Raw genomic sequence first — 13,486 nt, 5'->3', positions numbered from 1 at the left:
GTTTTCTGTTGAGGCCTATAAAAGTTCTTATTGCTGGGGCCCATTAAAAAGTCTAATTGGTATACTCTGACAGAATTGTTCTGACCACACATTACTGGTTTACTTTGTCGTATTCCCTGCTGGCTCTTACTTATACAAAATGTTTCAAATCTTCAATAGTGGCTTCTGAACTGTGGACAGTATTTTGGCCATTTTGATATACTGGATCCACATCCGATTAACACCACTCTAGGTTACAATCTGGATGAAAAGAATCAACAACAGTTTTTCATCTAATATTATCCATTGCCATCCACCACCCATGGTTGGGATCATGGTCCATCAAGTTGACAAACTCTGTTGCTGGTCTCAATAGATATCCCAGCAAATAAATAGAAAGTGGTCATGGAAATATGAAAGTGGATTGTATTATTTTTGAGGTCATGGAGTCAGATTCAGGTAGCTACTAACATCTCCCTGTATCATTGCTTGGTGGAAGAGCATATATGCCTGCAAGGAGCTGACGTGCCAATAATGGATTACATATCTCAGGCTGAAGTCAAGTGGTCAAACCATGTAGAGCATTTTCAATGTACATATGGTACAGATGTAGCAGAGCCGTGTCGGGCATTTACCTCCATGAAGGCCATAGCATTTGTACAAAGTGGTGATACACGACGACGACAGTCCAGTAAGTTTTTGAAAAACCTCATAACACGTGATCCTAATGGCTGCATAACAATAGAGGATCACTTAATGGATGCTACTCAGTGAAACCATACACAATACCAAGCTCTACCTCGACAAGGCATAGGAACATCAAATCTTTATCAGAATCTACAGCAAAAAGTGAGATGGTTTAACCCTATGTCATCAGCAAACATGCGGCCCATAGCATAGAAGGCACTTAAGGAGGCAACATTTTTTGCCAGTGCATAGAAATACAAAGCCTTTATAGTCAACGGTGATCAATGCACCAACAATAAGGCAGCCGCAGCCTCCTCCGCGCCACAGCCCACATTGCATTGCTCCAGCACTAATTTGCTATAGGCATGGAACCCTCATGGTCATTTCCTGTGCTAATGTACACCATATGTTATTGTCTAATTGTCGTCATAAGGACATCAAAAATTCATTTACAATAGGAAAACTGTCAAGAGTCCGATATAGAACTGCTGGAAAAAACAACTGGCTATAGACATCAAGTGTTCAAGGCTTCATGCAGCTTATCGAGAAGATTACATGCAAAAAAATAATAATGAAATCTACCTAGATTAACTATTGCTGCACAATCTATTACAGATCGGAATAGAAATGATAACAAAGCAACTGCAGATGGTAAGCTCCTATGCATCACCATGTAGATAGTAAGCTTGTATGTAGCACTATAGATTGTAAGCTCCTATGCACCACTATATAGATGGTAGGGCTAGATGTAACACTATCCTCTAGATTGTAAGCTCCTATGCATCACCATGTAGATAGTAAGCCTGTATGTAGCACTATAGATTGTAAGCTTCTATGCACCGCTATGTCAAAGGTGAACCTGTATAGATCAGGGATCAGCAACCTCCTGCACTCCAGCCGCTGTGAAACTACAACTCCCAGCATGCACACGTACTCAGCTGTTCTTGTAACTCCCATAGAAATGAAAAAGAGGATTCTTGGAGTTGTAGTCTCAGAACAGCTGGAGTGTCGGAGGTTGCCAATACCTGCTCAAGATTGTAAGTTCCTATAGACTACTATGTAGACTGTAAGCCTCTATGTAGCACTATAAATTGTAAGCTCCTATGCACCACTATATAGACAGTAAGCCTAGATGTAGCAGTATCCTCTAGATCAGCGATGGCCAACCTGCGGCTCTCCAGCTGTTGCAAAACTACAACTCCCAGCATGCCCACACTGCCTACAGGTAGTTTTACAACAGCTGGAGAGCCGCAGCTTGGCCATCCCTGCTCTAGATTGTAAGCTCCTATGCACCACTATGTCTAAGGTGAACCTGTACGTAGCACTATACTCTAGATCAGGGGTCAGCAACCTTTGGCACTCCAGCTGTCCTGAAACTACAACTCCCAGCATGCTCCATTCATTTCTATGAGAGTTCTGAGAAGAGCAGAGGAAGTATGCATGCTGGGAGTTGTAGTTTTACAACATCTGGAGTGCCGGAGGTTGCCTAGCCCTGCTCTAGATTGTCAGCTTCTATGTTCCATTATTCTCTAAGGCCTCTTGCACACGACCGGATGTATTTTGCGGTCCGCAAATAACGGATCCGCAAAAAATACGGATGACGTCCGTGTCCATTCCGTATTTTGCGGAACGGAACAGCTGGCCCCTAATAGAACAGTCCTATCCTTGTCCGTTATGCTGACAATATTAGGAAAAGTTCTATCTTTTAGCGGAATGTATATGCGGAAATACGGAAACGGAATGCACACGGAGTACATTCTGTTTATTTTTGTGGAACCATTTAAATGAATGGTTCCGCATATGGACCGCAAATGGAACGGAAACAAAATAAAATACGTTCGCGTGCAAGAGGCCTAAATCAGCGATAGTTTCCATTCCTAAACCAAGTAGCCCCTATGTAAGGGCTCATGTACACAAAAAACGGATCTGCAAAAAAGAAAGATGACATTGTGCATTCCGCATTTTGCGGAACGAAACAGCTGGACCGTTATAGAACAGAACTATCCTTGTCCTTTTTTTTGCGGAACAGAGATATATATGTAATTTCCGGGTTTTTTTTGCGGCCCGCATGTGGAACTATTCACTTCAATGGGGCCACAAAAAGACGGAAATTACTCCGTGAGCAACAAACAGACAAACAACGAAACGGACACAGACAAGATACGTTTGTGTGCATGAGCCCTAATGATCACACTACAAGCCCCGCAATGAGCACAGCGTGAATACCCCCTCTACAATACAAGGTAAACGTGTCCGCTCCAATACGTTCCAGAACTAAAGCCCCGAGTTTCCATACACCAGACTGTAAGCTCCTACGCCTCAAAGTCCAATGTCGGGAGCAGAGTCTCTACCAATTGGCTGCGCTATTTTCTTCCTCAAACATTGCAGAATAGGTGGGTGCGAGATTAATAAATGATCACGACTTCCGAGCTCGCGTAGACGGCAGAACAATCTCCATCTACAATTCCATTTGCTCTCAGTCTAATTGGACCCCGAGGAATTACTTTTCCTTTCAAACTCATGTTTGGAAAATAAAAATAAATAAAAATTGCAGAAAGCGATTCAAAGCGAAGAAGCATAGAGAAGACCAACACACGGCGAACGCTCTGACAAATGACAGTCTTAACTCTTGCATGACCAGTATCAACCATCTAAGATTTTTTTTTAAAAGATACTTTAAAAAAAACAACAACGGGGAAAGCTTGGGATGTGGGGGGGGGGGGGGAGTATGGGCCCGGAGCCAGATCCTATTCATAAGCAAATACACAGCACAATTGTTTTATTCATAATCCCGAAGTTAAACAAGTCCCAAAACGTTGGCAGAAAAGAAAAATACCGCTCATCTGTGGAGCGGCTAGAATAAATATAGGGGAGGGGAGGAATAAATACAGATGTGCCGACCGTGGAAGAATAATGGGGACTTACCTTCTGTTAACCAGGTTTCTTGGAATTGGCTTAAATCCTGGAAGAGATCTGAAACGGAGAGGAAGAGTGTGAATGCAGGATCCGGCTTTCAGGAACTGTTTGCATTTTAACCCAGACACTCCCTTCAGCCGTAGACTGTTGTATGCCAATATACGTCCCCTATAAAGGGTTAATGCAAATCTCGTCGCCCACAGGAAACCTCCAATTCTATAGACCATGTATATCCCATACAGCGACCAGATTTTATAGTTCCACCATATATTAGGCATACTGCGCCCCCTTTTTTTTTTAATCAATGCATCATCTATAGCGTGTATGGGATCACAGAATGCTTATCCCACGTCCACAGATGCAGCAGAGCTGACTTTGTCATGGAGTCGCTGTCGGCGTGGAAAACCACAGACTACACAATTTTGGTAAATGACACACCCTGATCTGATAAATATCAATCATCATTGTAGGTTAGTTGCTTTTTTTGCTTGGAGTTTCTAGCGCACCTGCTCCAAATTTGTGAAATTGGCACACAGTAATAAATTTGGCGCAAGTGCAATAGAGCTGAGCCTATTTCAGAGGAAGTACGCCTTGGGGTTCCCGGGCGTGGAGAGACGACTTTTGTAAAACACTTTAAAATGTGGCAAATGATAAAAGATGTCCAAAAAAGTGATCTGCATCTTGACCCAATTCTCACCCCAGTACGGAAAGTGGCGCAGGGCGGCACAACCCACAAAATGTCACAGCAACCAAGCACGTGCGACATGATTTAAGTCATTTTCACGCCACAAAAGTGGCATAAAACACAGGCAGAACGTTCCCCCGTCATGTGCCCACTGTGGTATAGAAATGTGCGACATAAAGGTCCTCATCACCTGCACACTGACCCTACGTGGCGTAACGCATTTATTAGGAGAGGAGCGTTTTCTACCAGAACGGTACAAATACATAAGGCACATAAAAATACTAAACAATATAACATAACAATAACCCAAGGACCGTCTTCAACAAAACAACATTGATTGTGGATTGGCAAAGGTTTCAGAAGGAATGAAACCTAAAAAAAAAAACTTGAATATCGAAGGTAAATTCACGCCGAAAACAATATGACAACGTGTCACCGCAGAAAAGCTAATATTTGCCCCCCCCCCCCTTCCTTTGTGCCCTTGACAAAAAGGTAAATGTTGACGTTACCTTCAGATTCTTGGGGCGGGAGATCTGCATCCATGAATTTTCTCCTGCCGGCCATACAGTATCGGTCTACGTCTCCATTACCTTGAGGGTTCTACTCGAAATATTGGGAGGGGAAAAATAAATAAAATCTGAGCGTCAAATTAAAGTAATGCGAGGTTGCATAAGCAATCAGGAGAGGAAGGAAGGAGATCTGGTGACCATTACAGGAAAAGTTGTAGCAAGTAGACAGGAGGAGGAGGAGAAGAGCTCAAGACTCACATTTGTCAGGGTATAAGGCACTTGCTGATCCAGGTAACCTCTCATCCTATGGTCCATTTGTTAACTGTGTGTTGTCATGGAGGATCAGCAGTCTGCAAGGACAGGAAAGAGGAGGGGGCGCATGAATGGAGAGCACAAACATGCATACATAATGAGACCCATTCACAAAAATGCACACAGGAGGGGGGAGGGGGAGGAGAGGGGTGTCTAGTCAAGGAAAGCTGTGGCCAATTAGCCATGGATTTAAACCAATCGGACAGTATATATATATATATATATATCTATACAGAGACCGGGTCCGAAACTAAATTCTGGAAATGTATAACCCCCGGCCGAAGCCTGCAGGACATCCAGGGCCCGGGTCAGCAAAGTTCCTGCCTACAGAGAATTTTTAGGATTGGTGATGTCACTTTATAACCCTATACACCATCTCATCTCGTTTTTTTATTTTTATATATTTTTTTTTACTGCCACAAAACAGTTTTCCAAAATTTTTTAGAAGCTCATCCGCTGTAAAACATACGGTCGCGCTGTCTCGCGCCTCAGAGTAGGCCGCGTTACTTGTTTTTTTCCCCCTTAGGAAAAGTGTAACCTTTTCCTTTTAAGTATAAAAAGCTTTTTTTTTTTTTTATGCATTTTTTTTATTATGGAGTTTAATAAAATTGCACAAAAAAAAGATTTAAAAACGCAGCGCGCGTCAAAAGTTTTCCAATAAAACGTCAACCCACTGATTATCGCCCCCCCCCCCAGTAAAGATCGCACCGTCTGTACCCGGCCTTGTCAACTCCCAGCACAACCAGCTTGCTTTCACTGGTTTCCAGCCCTCCGCTTTGCCAGAAGCCATGCTGCTCTGTCCCAACAGAACATATGGAGGCAACACCCCCCACCACCGAGGGAAACTCAGTCCAAGGGCTCAGCCCTGCAGCCAGAAGTGCCCGAGATGCCAGGAGCTCTCATTGCTGCCAGGACCCACTGCCCATGGCTTGCCCAGGGTGTGTTCCGCACGATCCTCCTCCCTTTACACCCGGCAGAAGGAGCAGATCGCCGGCCGCGCTCAGATCCCTCACCTCGGTGCTCTAGCAGCTGCAGGAAGGTCTCGGTGGCTGCGATTCGCTTGGCAGGAGAGGGGAGGGAAGGGAGCCCTGCAGCCCCAGATTTAAAGTGCTGATTTGAAAGGACTTGTTTTTCTCGCAGCTCAGACAGTTGTTTGCCCAGGGGAGGCCGCGATTGGTGAGTTTCCTCTTTCATGGTCTCACATTTCCCCTTCTCTTCTTTTGTTTCATTGAGTTTTTTTGTGAATGAAAGCCAGCCTGAGCGGAGGGAGCCAATCAGCGCGCTCGGCGCCGGCCCCGCCCAGCCAATGGAAGGAGGGGAGGGAACGGCCAGCCAATCAGGGGCGGAGCTGCTGCGAGTTCCATTCAGAACTCTGGCACTCATTCATAAATCGGAGAACAGAGCGGACTTCATTCATGGAGGGAGGAGGAGGAGGGAGCCCAGGAATCTGTGGGGCTCACCACAGCCCGGGCCTCCATGCTTCCCCTCATGTAAACAACGTCCATGTACATGCTACATTGTGAGAGGGAGTCCCACTTTTCTTCATGCTTTTAGGGCTGACAGACCCCTGTACAGGGCCGTTCTCTGACAGGTCTTGTCAGGAGGTTCTAACCCCGTGTACAGGGTGTAGTGAGTCGCAGACCTGGGCCGTGGCGTAGCTACAAATGACTGGGCCCCACAGCTAATGTTTAGGCTACTTTCACACTAGCGTTGTTTGAATCCGGCGTTCAATTCCGACACCGGAACTGCCCGCCGGATCCGGAAAAACTTGTGAAAACTGATTACATTTGAATCCTGATCAGGCTTTCGAACACAATGGAAAAATGCATTGGAAAAAACGGATCCGCCATTTATGGACTTTAACTTTTCTTCCCTATTTTCAGGGTTTAACATGCAAAAGCCGGATCCGTTTTGACTGAACACACGGCGCCAGGATCCGGCAATAATGCAAGTCGATGGGAAAAAGGCCGGATCCGGCGTTCAGTCAAAGTGTTCAGGATTTTTGGCTGGAGGTAAAAATACTGCATGATACGGTTTTCTGAAAAGCCTGATCAGTCAAAAAGACTGAACAGAAGACATCCTGATGCATCCTGAACGACGGACTCTCTATTCAGAATGCATTAGGATAAAACTGATCAGTTATTTTCCGGATTTGAGCCCCTAGGACGGAACTCAGCACCGGAAAAGAAAAACGCTAGTGTGAAAGTACCCAATCGGGGACCCCCACTCTTGTGGTAGTCACAGGAAATCCAGCCGTGTTGGATTTCTTGTGACTGCCGCAGTGATACCATGAATTTCAAAGGGATCACCACTACTGTCAGGCGATCAGTGTCACCATAGCCTAATGCGACGGGTGCCGCCCCCCAGGACCCTCTATCGCGACCCAGGTGTAATAGGAAATGCCGAGTGGTGTAACAGTGCCGCCTAAATGTCTCTTTATGTTTCACGGTGCTCCTACCTGGATACGGCTGGACCCCAGGCTTTGGCTCCGAAGCAATAAAAAGGGGGAATAATTGAGGGATTTGAAAAAGATAGATTGAGTCCAAAGCTTGTATGTAGATGAACAGCAGCTTAAAGGGGTTGTCCGGGTTCAGAGTTGAACCCGGACATACCCTTATTTTCACCCCGGCAGCCCCCCTGAGGCTAGCATCGGAGCATCTCATGCTCCGATGCGCTCCCTTGCCCTGCACTAAATCGCGCAGGGCACGGGCTCTTTTGTTTTCAATAACACACTGCCGGGCGTAAACTTCCGCCCAGCGGTGTGTTCGGTGACGTCACCGGCTCTGATGGACGGGCTTTAGCGCTGCCCTAGCCGTTTTACTGGCTAGGGCAGAGCTAAGTCCCGCCCATCAGTGTAGGTGATGTCACCGGGATTCCTGGCAGCCCCATGAAGAGCCCCGGTACGTCACCAGATTTAAAAAAAGCCTTTGTCCTGCGCGATATAGCGCAGGGAAAAGGCGAGCATCGAAGCATGAACTGCTCCGATGATCATGTCAGGGGGGCTGACGGGGGGAAAATGGAGCTCTGAACCCGGACAACCCCTTTAAGGCCTCATGCACACGGCCGTTCCGTGCATTGGGGACCGGTGGCCATGGATTGCCGACCCACCGTTTGCGGGCATGTCCTACTATTGTCCGCATTACGGACAAGGATAGTACTATTCTAGTATCTGTTCCATTCTGCAAAATACGGAATGCACACGGATGTCATCCGTATTTTTTGCGGACTGCAAAATACATACGGTCGTGTGAACAAGCCCTAACTCTAACTTCTGCCCCACCCTTTCGTCAGGAAGCAGGACTGGCCCACTTCAGCCCAAAGGGGGAGAATGTAATGGTAAGTTCCATTCTATATAAGGATAGCTCTTCCATTCGCACTGCCACCTGCTGGTGAACCAGGCACATTACATGTAATGAACAGTTGCATAAAGATATTATCATTGCACCATGTAATACACAGATGACATTTGGGTTAGACCATTAGAGATAGTAGCAGGGTGTAGGAATGGTAACACCACTCCGGGGGGTTACACTAACACATACCTCCTCTCTCTCAGCTGCCTTGCCCTCAAGCCCTGAACCTGCAGGATGCCCTCTCTCTGCAATGAGGCCGGGCACACCTTCACAAGGCTGCCGTGCCTTCTGGTCCTTCTGTTTGGTCTATGCAGCACCATAATAATCGGGCTGCTGGGCCCTTCCTGTCATGAATTAAGGAGGCCGGGCACACCTTCACAAGGCTGCCGTGCCTTCTGTTTGGTCTATGCAGCACCATAATAATCGGGCTGGTGGGCCCTTCCTGTCATGAATTAAGGAGGCCAGGTACCAATGTTACCACATGTTGAGGGGGCCTGGCAACAAAATCATTCAGTACTGCTCCCGAGGCCAGATACAGCTGCTTTCCCTGATAGATACCCCACGGATGCCAGTCCTATGCCCAGTTCACACAGCTGACTGTGAGAAACATGTTTAAAAAATCAGCACAGAATATACAGGACTTTTTTATGCATGGTCACTTCAATACAAAGTTACATTTTCAGCATTCTAAAGATCTGCGCGAAAATGCACAAAAACTGCATGGACTGACATGGATTTTTTTTTTCTGCTTTCCATTTATTTCAATGGGAGATTTTATGCGATTCTGCCCCAAGATCGGGTGCTCTGCTTCTTTTTCCCACACTTTTTATATATGTAAAAAAAAAAAATGTGCTGCTTCCCATTGAAGTGAATGGAAGGTTGTTTTGAGACATTTTCTGCGGCAGAAATGCTCCAAAATCAGCGCCAAAAAACTCAATGTGAACTGGCCCATAGGCTGTACTTACATCAGGTTTTCACGCCAGGTTAAGCGTATACACATTACACAGTTGCCTCAGACAGCGTCATACAGTAGCATTCATCACCATAGGCTTCCATTGTAAAAAGAACAATACAGATCCGTTTAACATGTGTTTGTTTTCACTGGACTATGCAGGATGGAGAAGGGGAGTATACTAGGCATTTGCCTCCTTGTCTCCACACGTACCTTGTGTGTGATGTGATGTGAACCATACTCGCCTGCTCCCCGCAGGTCCGCTCTGTGATCTTCCAGTCCCCATTCTGTAAACGTTTGGGTGGATGGGGGTCAGATGACGGCCTCATAACGGTGTGTCCCCAAGCAGCACATAGGCGCCCAGGGGACTGGGGCATCAGATAGGTAGGGGGCCTAGAGGACAGGGCATCAGATGGGTAGGGGGGCCTAGAGGACAGGGCATCAGATGAGTAGGGGGCCTAGAGGACAGGGCATCAGATGGGTAGGGGGGCCTAGAGGACAGGGCATCAGATGAGTAGGGGGCCTAGAGGGCTGGGGGCATCAGATGAATAGGGGCTCAGGGAAACTGAGGCATCAGATGGGTAGGGGGCCTAGAGAACAGGGCATCAGATGGTTAGGGGGGCAAGAGGACAGGGCATTAGATGAGTAGGGGGCTCCAGGGGACTGGGGCATCAGATGAGTAGGGGGCCTAGAGGGCTGGGGGCATCAGATGAGTAGGGGGCCTAGAGGACAGGGCATCAGATGGGTAGAGGACATGGCATCAAATGAGTAGGGGGGCCTAGAGGGCTGGGGGCATCAGATGGGTAGGGGGCTCCAGGGGACTGGGGCATCAGATGGGTAGGGGGGCTAGAGGACAGGGCATCAGATGGGTAGGGGGCTCCAGGGGACTGGGGCATCAGATAGGTAGGGGGCTCTAGGGGACAGGGCATCAGATGAGTAGGGGGCTCAAGGGGACGGGCATCAGATGAGTAGGGGACCTAGAGGACACAGCATCAGATGAGTAGGGGGGCCTAGAGGGCTGGGGGCATCAGATGGGTAGGGGGCTCCAGGGGACTGGGACATCAGATGAGTAGGGGGCTGGGGGCATCAGATGAATAGAGGCTCCAGGGGACTGGGGCATCAGAATAGTAGGGGGCCAAGAAAACCAGGGGCATCAGGGGCCCACAGGACTTAGGGAGGGGGGCAAAGGGCAGCAAATGAATGCAGCTGGGGGGGGGGGGTGAGGCAGACATGAGATGCAGGACAGCTAGTGCTGGCAGGGATAAGCCTGGAATGTATGGGCTCCTGAGAGTGAGGGGCACAGGCTCTTCTTTCTGCAGCACTTCCTGTCACTATTCAGTCTCCCCTCTCCCTCCTGTTATTGCCGACTACACAGCAGTCTCTGTAGCAGAAGCTGGGCTGTACTAATAGTTAGGAGAGGGAGGGGGGACAGGATCTCCCTGTAGGACACTGTACTGAGCCCTGACTGCACTATTAAGCAGCCAGTCACCTCCATTAATGATCAGTGCTGATGGGCGGGGCTTATCTCTCTGCTCTGAGGACATTCTGCACCAGTGAAGTGAGTGTAGAGGGGGTGTGGCCAGTCTGAGACTGTTTACTACTGCTTCCTGCCCCTTGTCAGCTCAGACCCCGATCCCCTCCACTGGACTTGGGGGTGTCTGCAATTGTTATGTTCACAGTACACCAGATAAGGTATGGTTGGGAATGGGACTAACCATCCCTTTCCTCCCCTCCTGATAGGTGTGGGCGGGTACTACGTCTTGCCAGGAGGAGTTCTTCTAGCTAGGACAGTAAGGAGAAAGGAAGCACATCCAATTGCTCCTACTCCTAGGATCTTAGGGACCAGCTTCAGATCCAATTCTCCTGTGAGACCACTATTCCAGAGAGATTGCAAGAACACCAGGAAACCTGAAAAGCTACAGTATTGATAGGGTCACATACCAGACCCTGCTGGAGGTAAGGGAATACAGTCCAGACACCCATCCCCTACATAACATCCTGGCCTGCATTACACAGTGGACAGTTGGACACCTATATCCACAACTGTCGTTTATAGCCGTTTGCCAGAAGTTCAAAGGAAAGTCATCAGTAAGATAGCACAAGTGGTGTCATAAACAACCACTTATCCAGCTGGGGAGAAAATCTGCACTTTGTACCAACTACTGCTGGATATACTATAAGTTATCTTTTGCACGGAGTAAAGAGAGACTTTTATTCTTTTGCTTTCAGCTTGATTATTTAAATCAGCTTTCCACTGCACCGATACACCAGGAGCAACGGCCTGAGGGAATACACTGTGAAGCATCAGGGCCACTACCACTCCCATCCTGCACCAGCTCCTTAGGGGCTCATTTCACGGCCATGTGTATACACAGTGGATCTGCACACAGAATATACAGTAGCAAAGTGGGGGAGATTTTTACAATTATCATGCACACACTGGGTATTTTCCTTAGGCCTCTTGCACACGACCGTGTGTCCCTCGTGGATGCGGACCCATTCACTTGAACGGGTCCGCAAATCTGGAGGTGCGGTACGGAACGGAAGCACTTCGGAGTGCTTTCGTGGGGTTCCGTTCCCTGCTTTCGTTCCAGAAAAAGATAGAACAAGTGAATGGGATCGCGATCCGCATGCGGCTGGCCCATGGTCGGTGTCCGCGCATTGTAGACCGCAATTTGCAGGCCGCAGCACGGGCACGGCCAGCACACATTCGTGGGCAAAAGGCCTAATGAAAATTCACACATAAAATCAGCACCGAATGTCAAGTTAAATCCCCATCTTGTCAATTTATGTGGTGGATTCTGCCATGATTTCACCCTTTGAAATCTACAATAAACCAGCAGCTTTCTTGTGAGGATTTCTAAATGGTTCCGATTTTGCGGTAGATCCCCTGTGTGACAACTGCAGCAGACCCACCATGTCTGGTCGTACCCTGAGGCCCAGCAGAATCACATCACAGCCTCCCTCCAGCAGCAGTCTTCTCTATCCAAGAGCTATAGATCTAGAACATTGCCAATAATATAACTTAACACGTTCCAGGGAGGCTTTAATGGCAACACTGGTGTCTCTTATATCAGTCTGAAGGGGATGCTGTAGCCACTTACAGTCTCTGGAAGACCTGCTGGCATAAAAGTGTCCAAGTTAAATAAAAAAAACTCAGACAACCCCTGTAAGGCTACTTTCACACTTGCGGCAGGACGGATCCGGCAGGCTGGTCTCCCTGTCGGATCCATCCTTTCGCTGTTTCGCCGGACCGCTGCTCAGTCCCCATTGACTATAATGGGGACGGTGGCTGAGCTCCGGTGCAGGACGGCGAAAACCACCGGACTAAAAAGTCGGACATGCAGGACATTTTAGTCCGGCGGCTTTCGCCGCGCTGCGCCGGAGCTCAGCCCCCGTCCCCATTATAGTCGATTGTCACTGTGCACTGCCGAGACCAGTGATTGGCTGAAGGGTAACCAGTGTGCATAGAACGTCACAGCTGCAGCCAATCACTGGTCTCAGCAGAGACAACCTGTGGACTGCCGAGACCAGTGATTGGCTGAAGGGTAACCAGTGTGCATAGAACGTCACAGCTGCAGCCAATCACTGGTCTCAGCAGAGACATCCTGTGCACTGCCGAGACCAGTGATTGGCTGAAGGGTAATCAGTGTGCATAGAACGTCACAGCTGCAGCCAATCACTGGTCTCAGCAGAGACAACCTGTGCACTGCGAGACCAGTGATTGGCTGAAGGGTAACCAGTGTGCATAGAACGTCACAGCTGCAGCCATCACTGGTCTCAGCAGAGATATCCTGTGTACTGCCGAGACCAGTGATTGGCTGAAGGGTAATCAGTGTGCATAGAACGTCACAGCTGCAGCCAATTACTGGTCTCAGCAGAGACATCCTGTGCACTGCCGAGACCAGTGATTGGCTGAAGGGTAACCAGTGTGCATAGAACGTCACAGCTGCAGCCAATCACTGGTCTCAGCAGAGTCATCCTGTGCACTGCTAAGACCAGTGATTGGCTGAAGGGTAACCAGTGTGCATAGAACGTCACAGCTGCAGCCAATCACTGGTCTCAGCAGAGACATCCTGTGCACTGCCGAGAC

At 48.2% G+C, this 13,486-nt stretch overlaps 1 protein-coding gene across 1 annotated transcript in view; it reads right to left on the bottom strand.

Annotated features, from left to right (window-relative positions):
• The window catches only part of ETV4 (ETS variant transcription factor 4), a 47,737-nt gene extending 41,420 nt beyond the window's left edge, over positions 1–6,317 (bottom strand). Inside the window, exons 1-4 of the mRNA XM_044296986.1 lie at positions 6,102–6,317; positions 5,035–5,126; positions 4,777–4,867; positions 3,592–3,639 (exon numbers count right to left, since the gene is read on the bottom strand). Of these exons, the coding sequence (XP_044152921.1) occupies positions 3,592–3,639; positions 4,777–4,867; positions 5,035–5,091 (196 nt within the window). The 5' untranslated portion in view covers positions 5,092–5,126; positions 6,102–6,317. The remainder of the gene's footprint in view (positions 1–3,591; positions 3,640–4,776; positions 4,868–5,034; positions 5,127–6,101) is intronic.
• Positions 6,318–13,486: the final 7,169 nt, after the last annotated feature.

This window comes from Bufo gargarizans, chromosome 6 (genome assembly GCF_014858855.1).
Source record: "Bufo gargarizans isolate SCDJY-AF-19 chromosome 6, ASM1485885v1, whole genome shotgun sequence".
Taxonomy (NCBI): Eukaryota; Metazoa; Chordata; class Amphibia; order Anura; family Bufonidae; genus Bufo; species Bufo gargarizans.
Note: the sequence above shows the minus strand (reverse complement) of the source record. Positions and strands in the feature narration are given on the sequence as shown.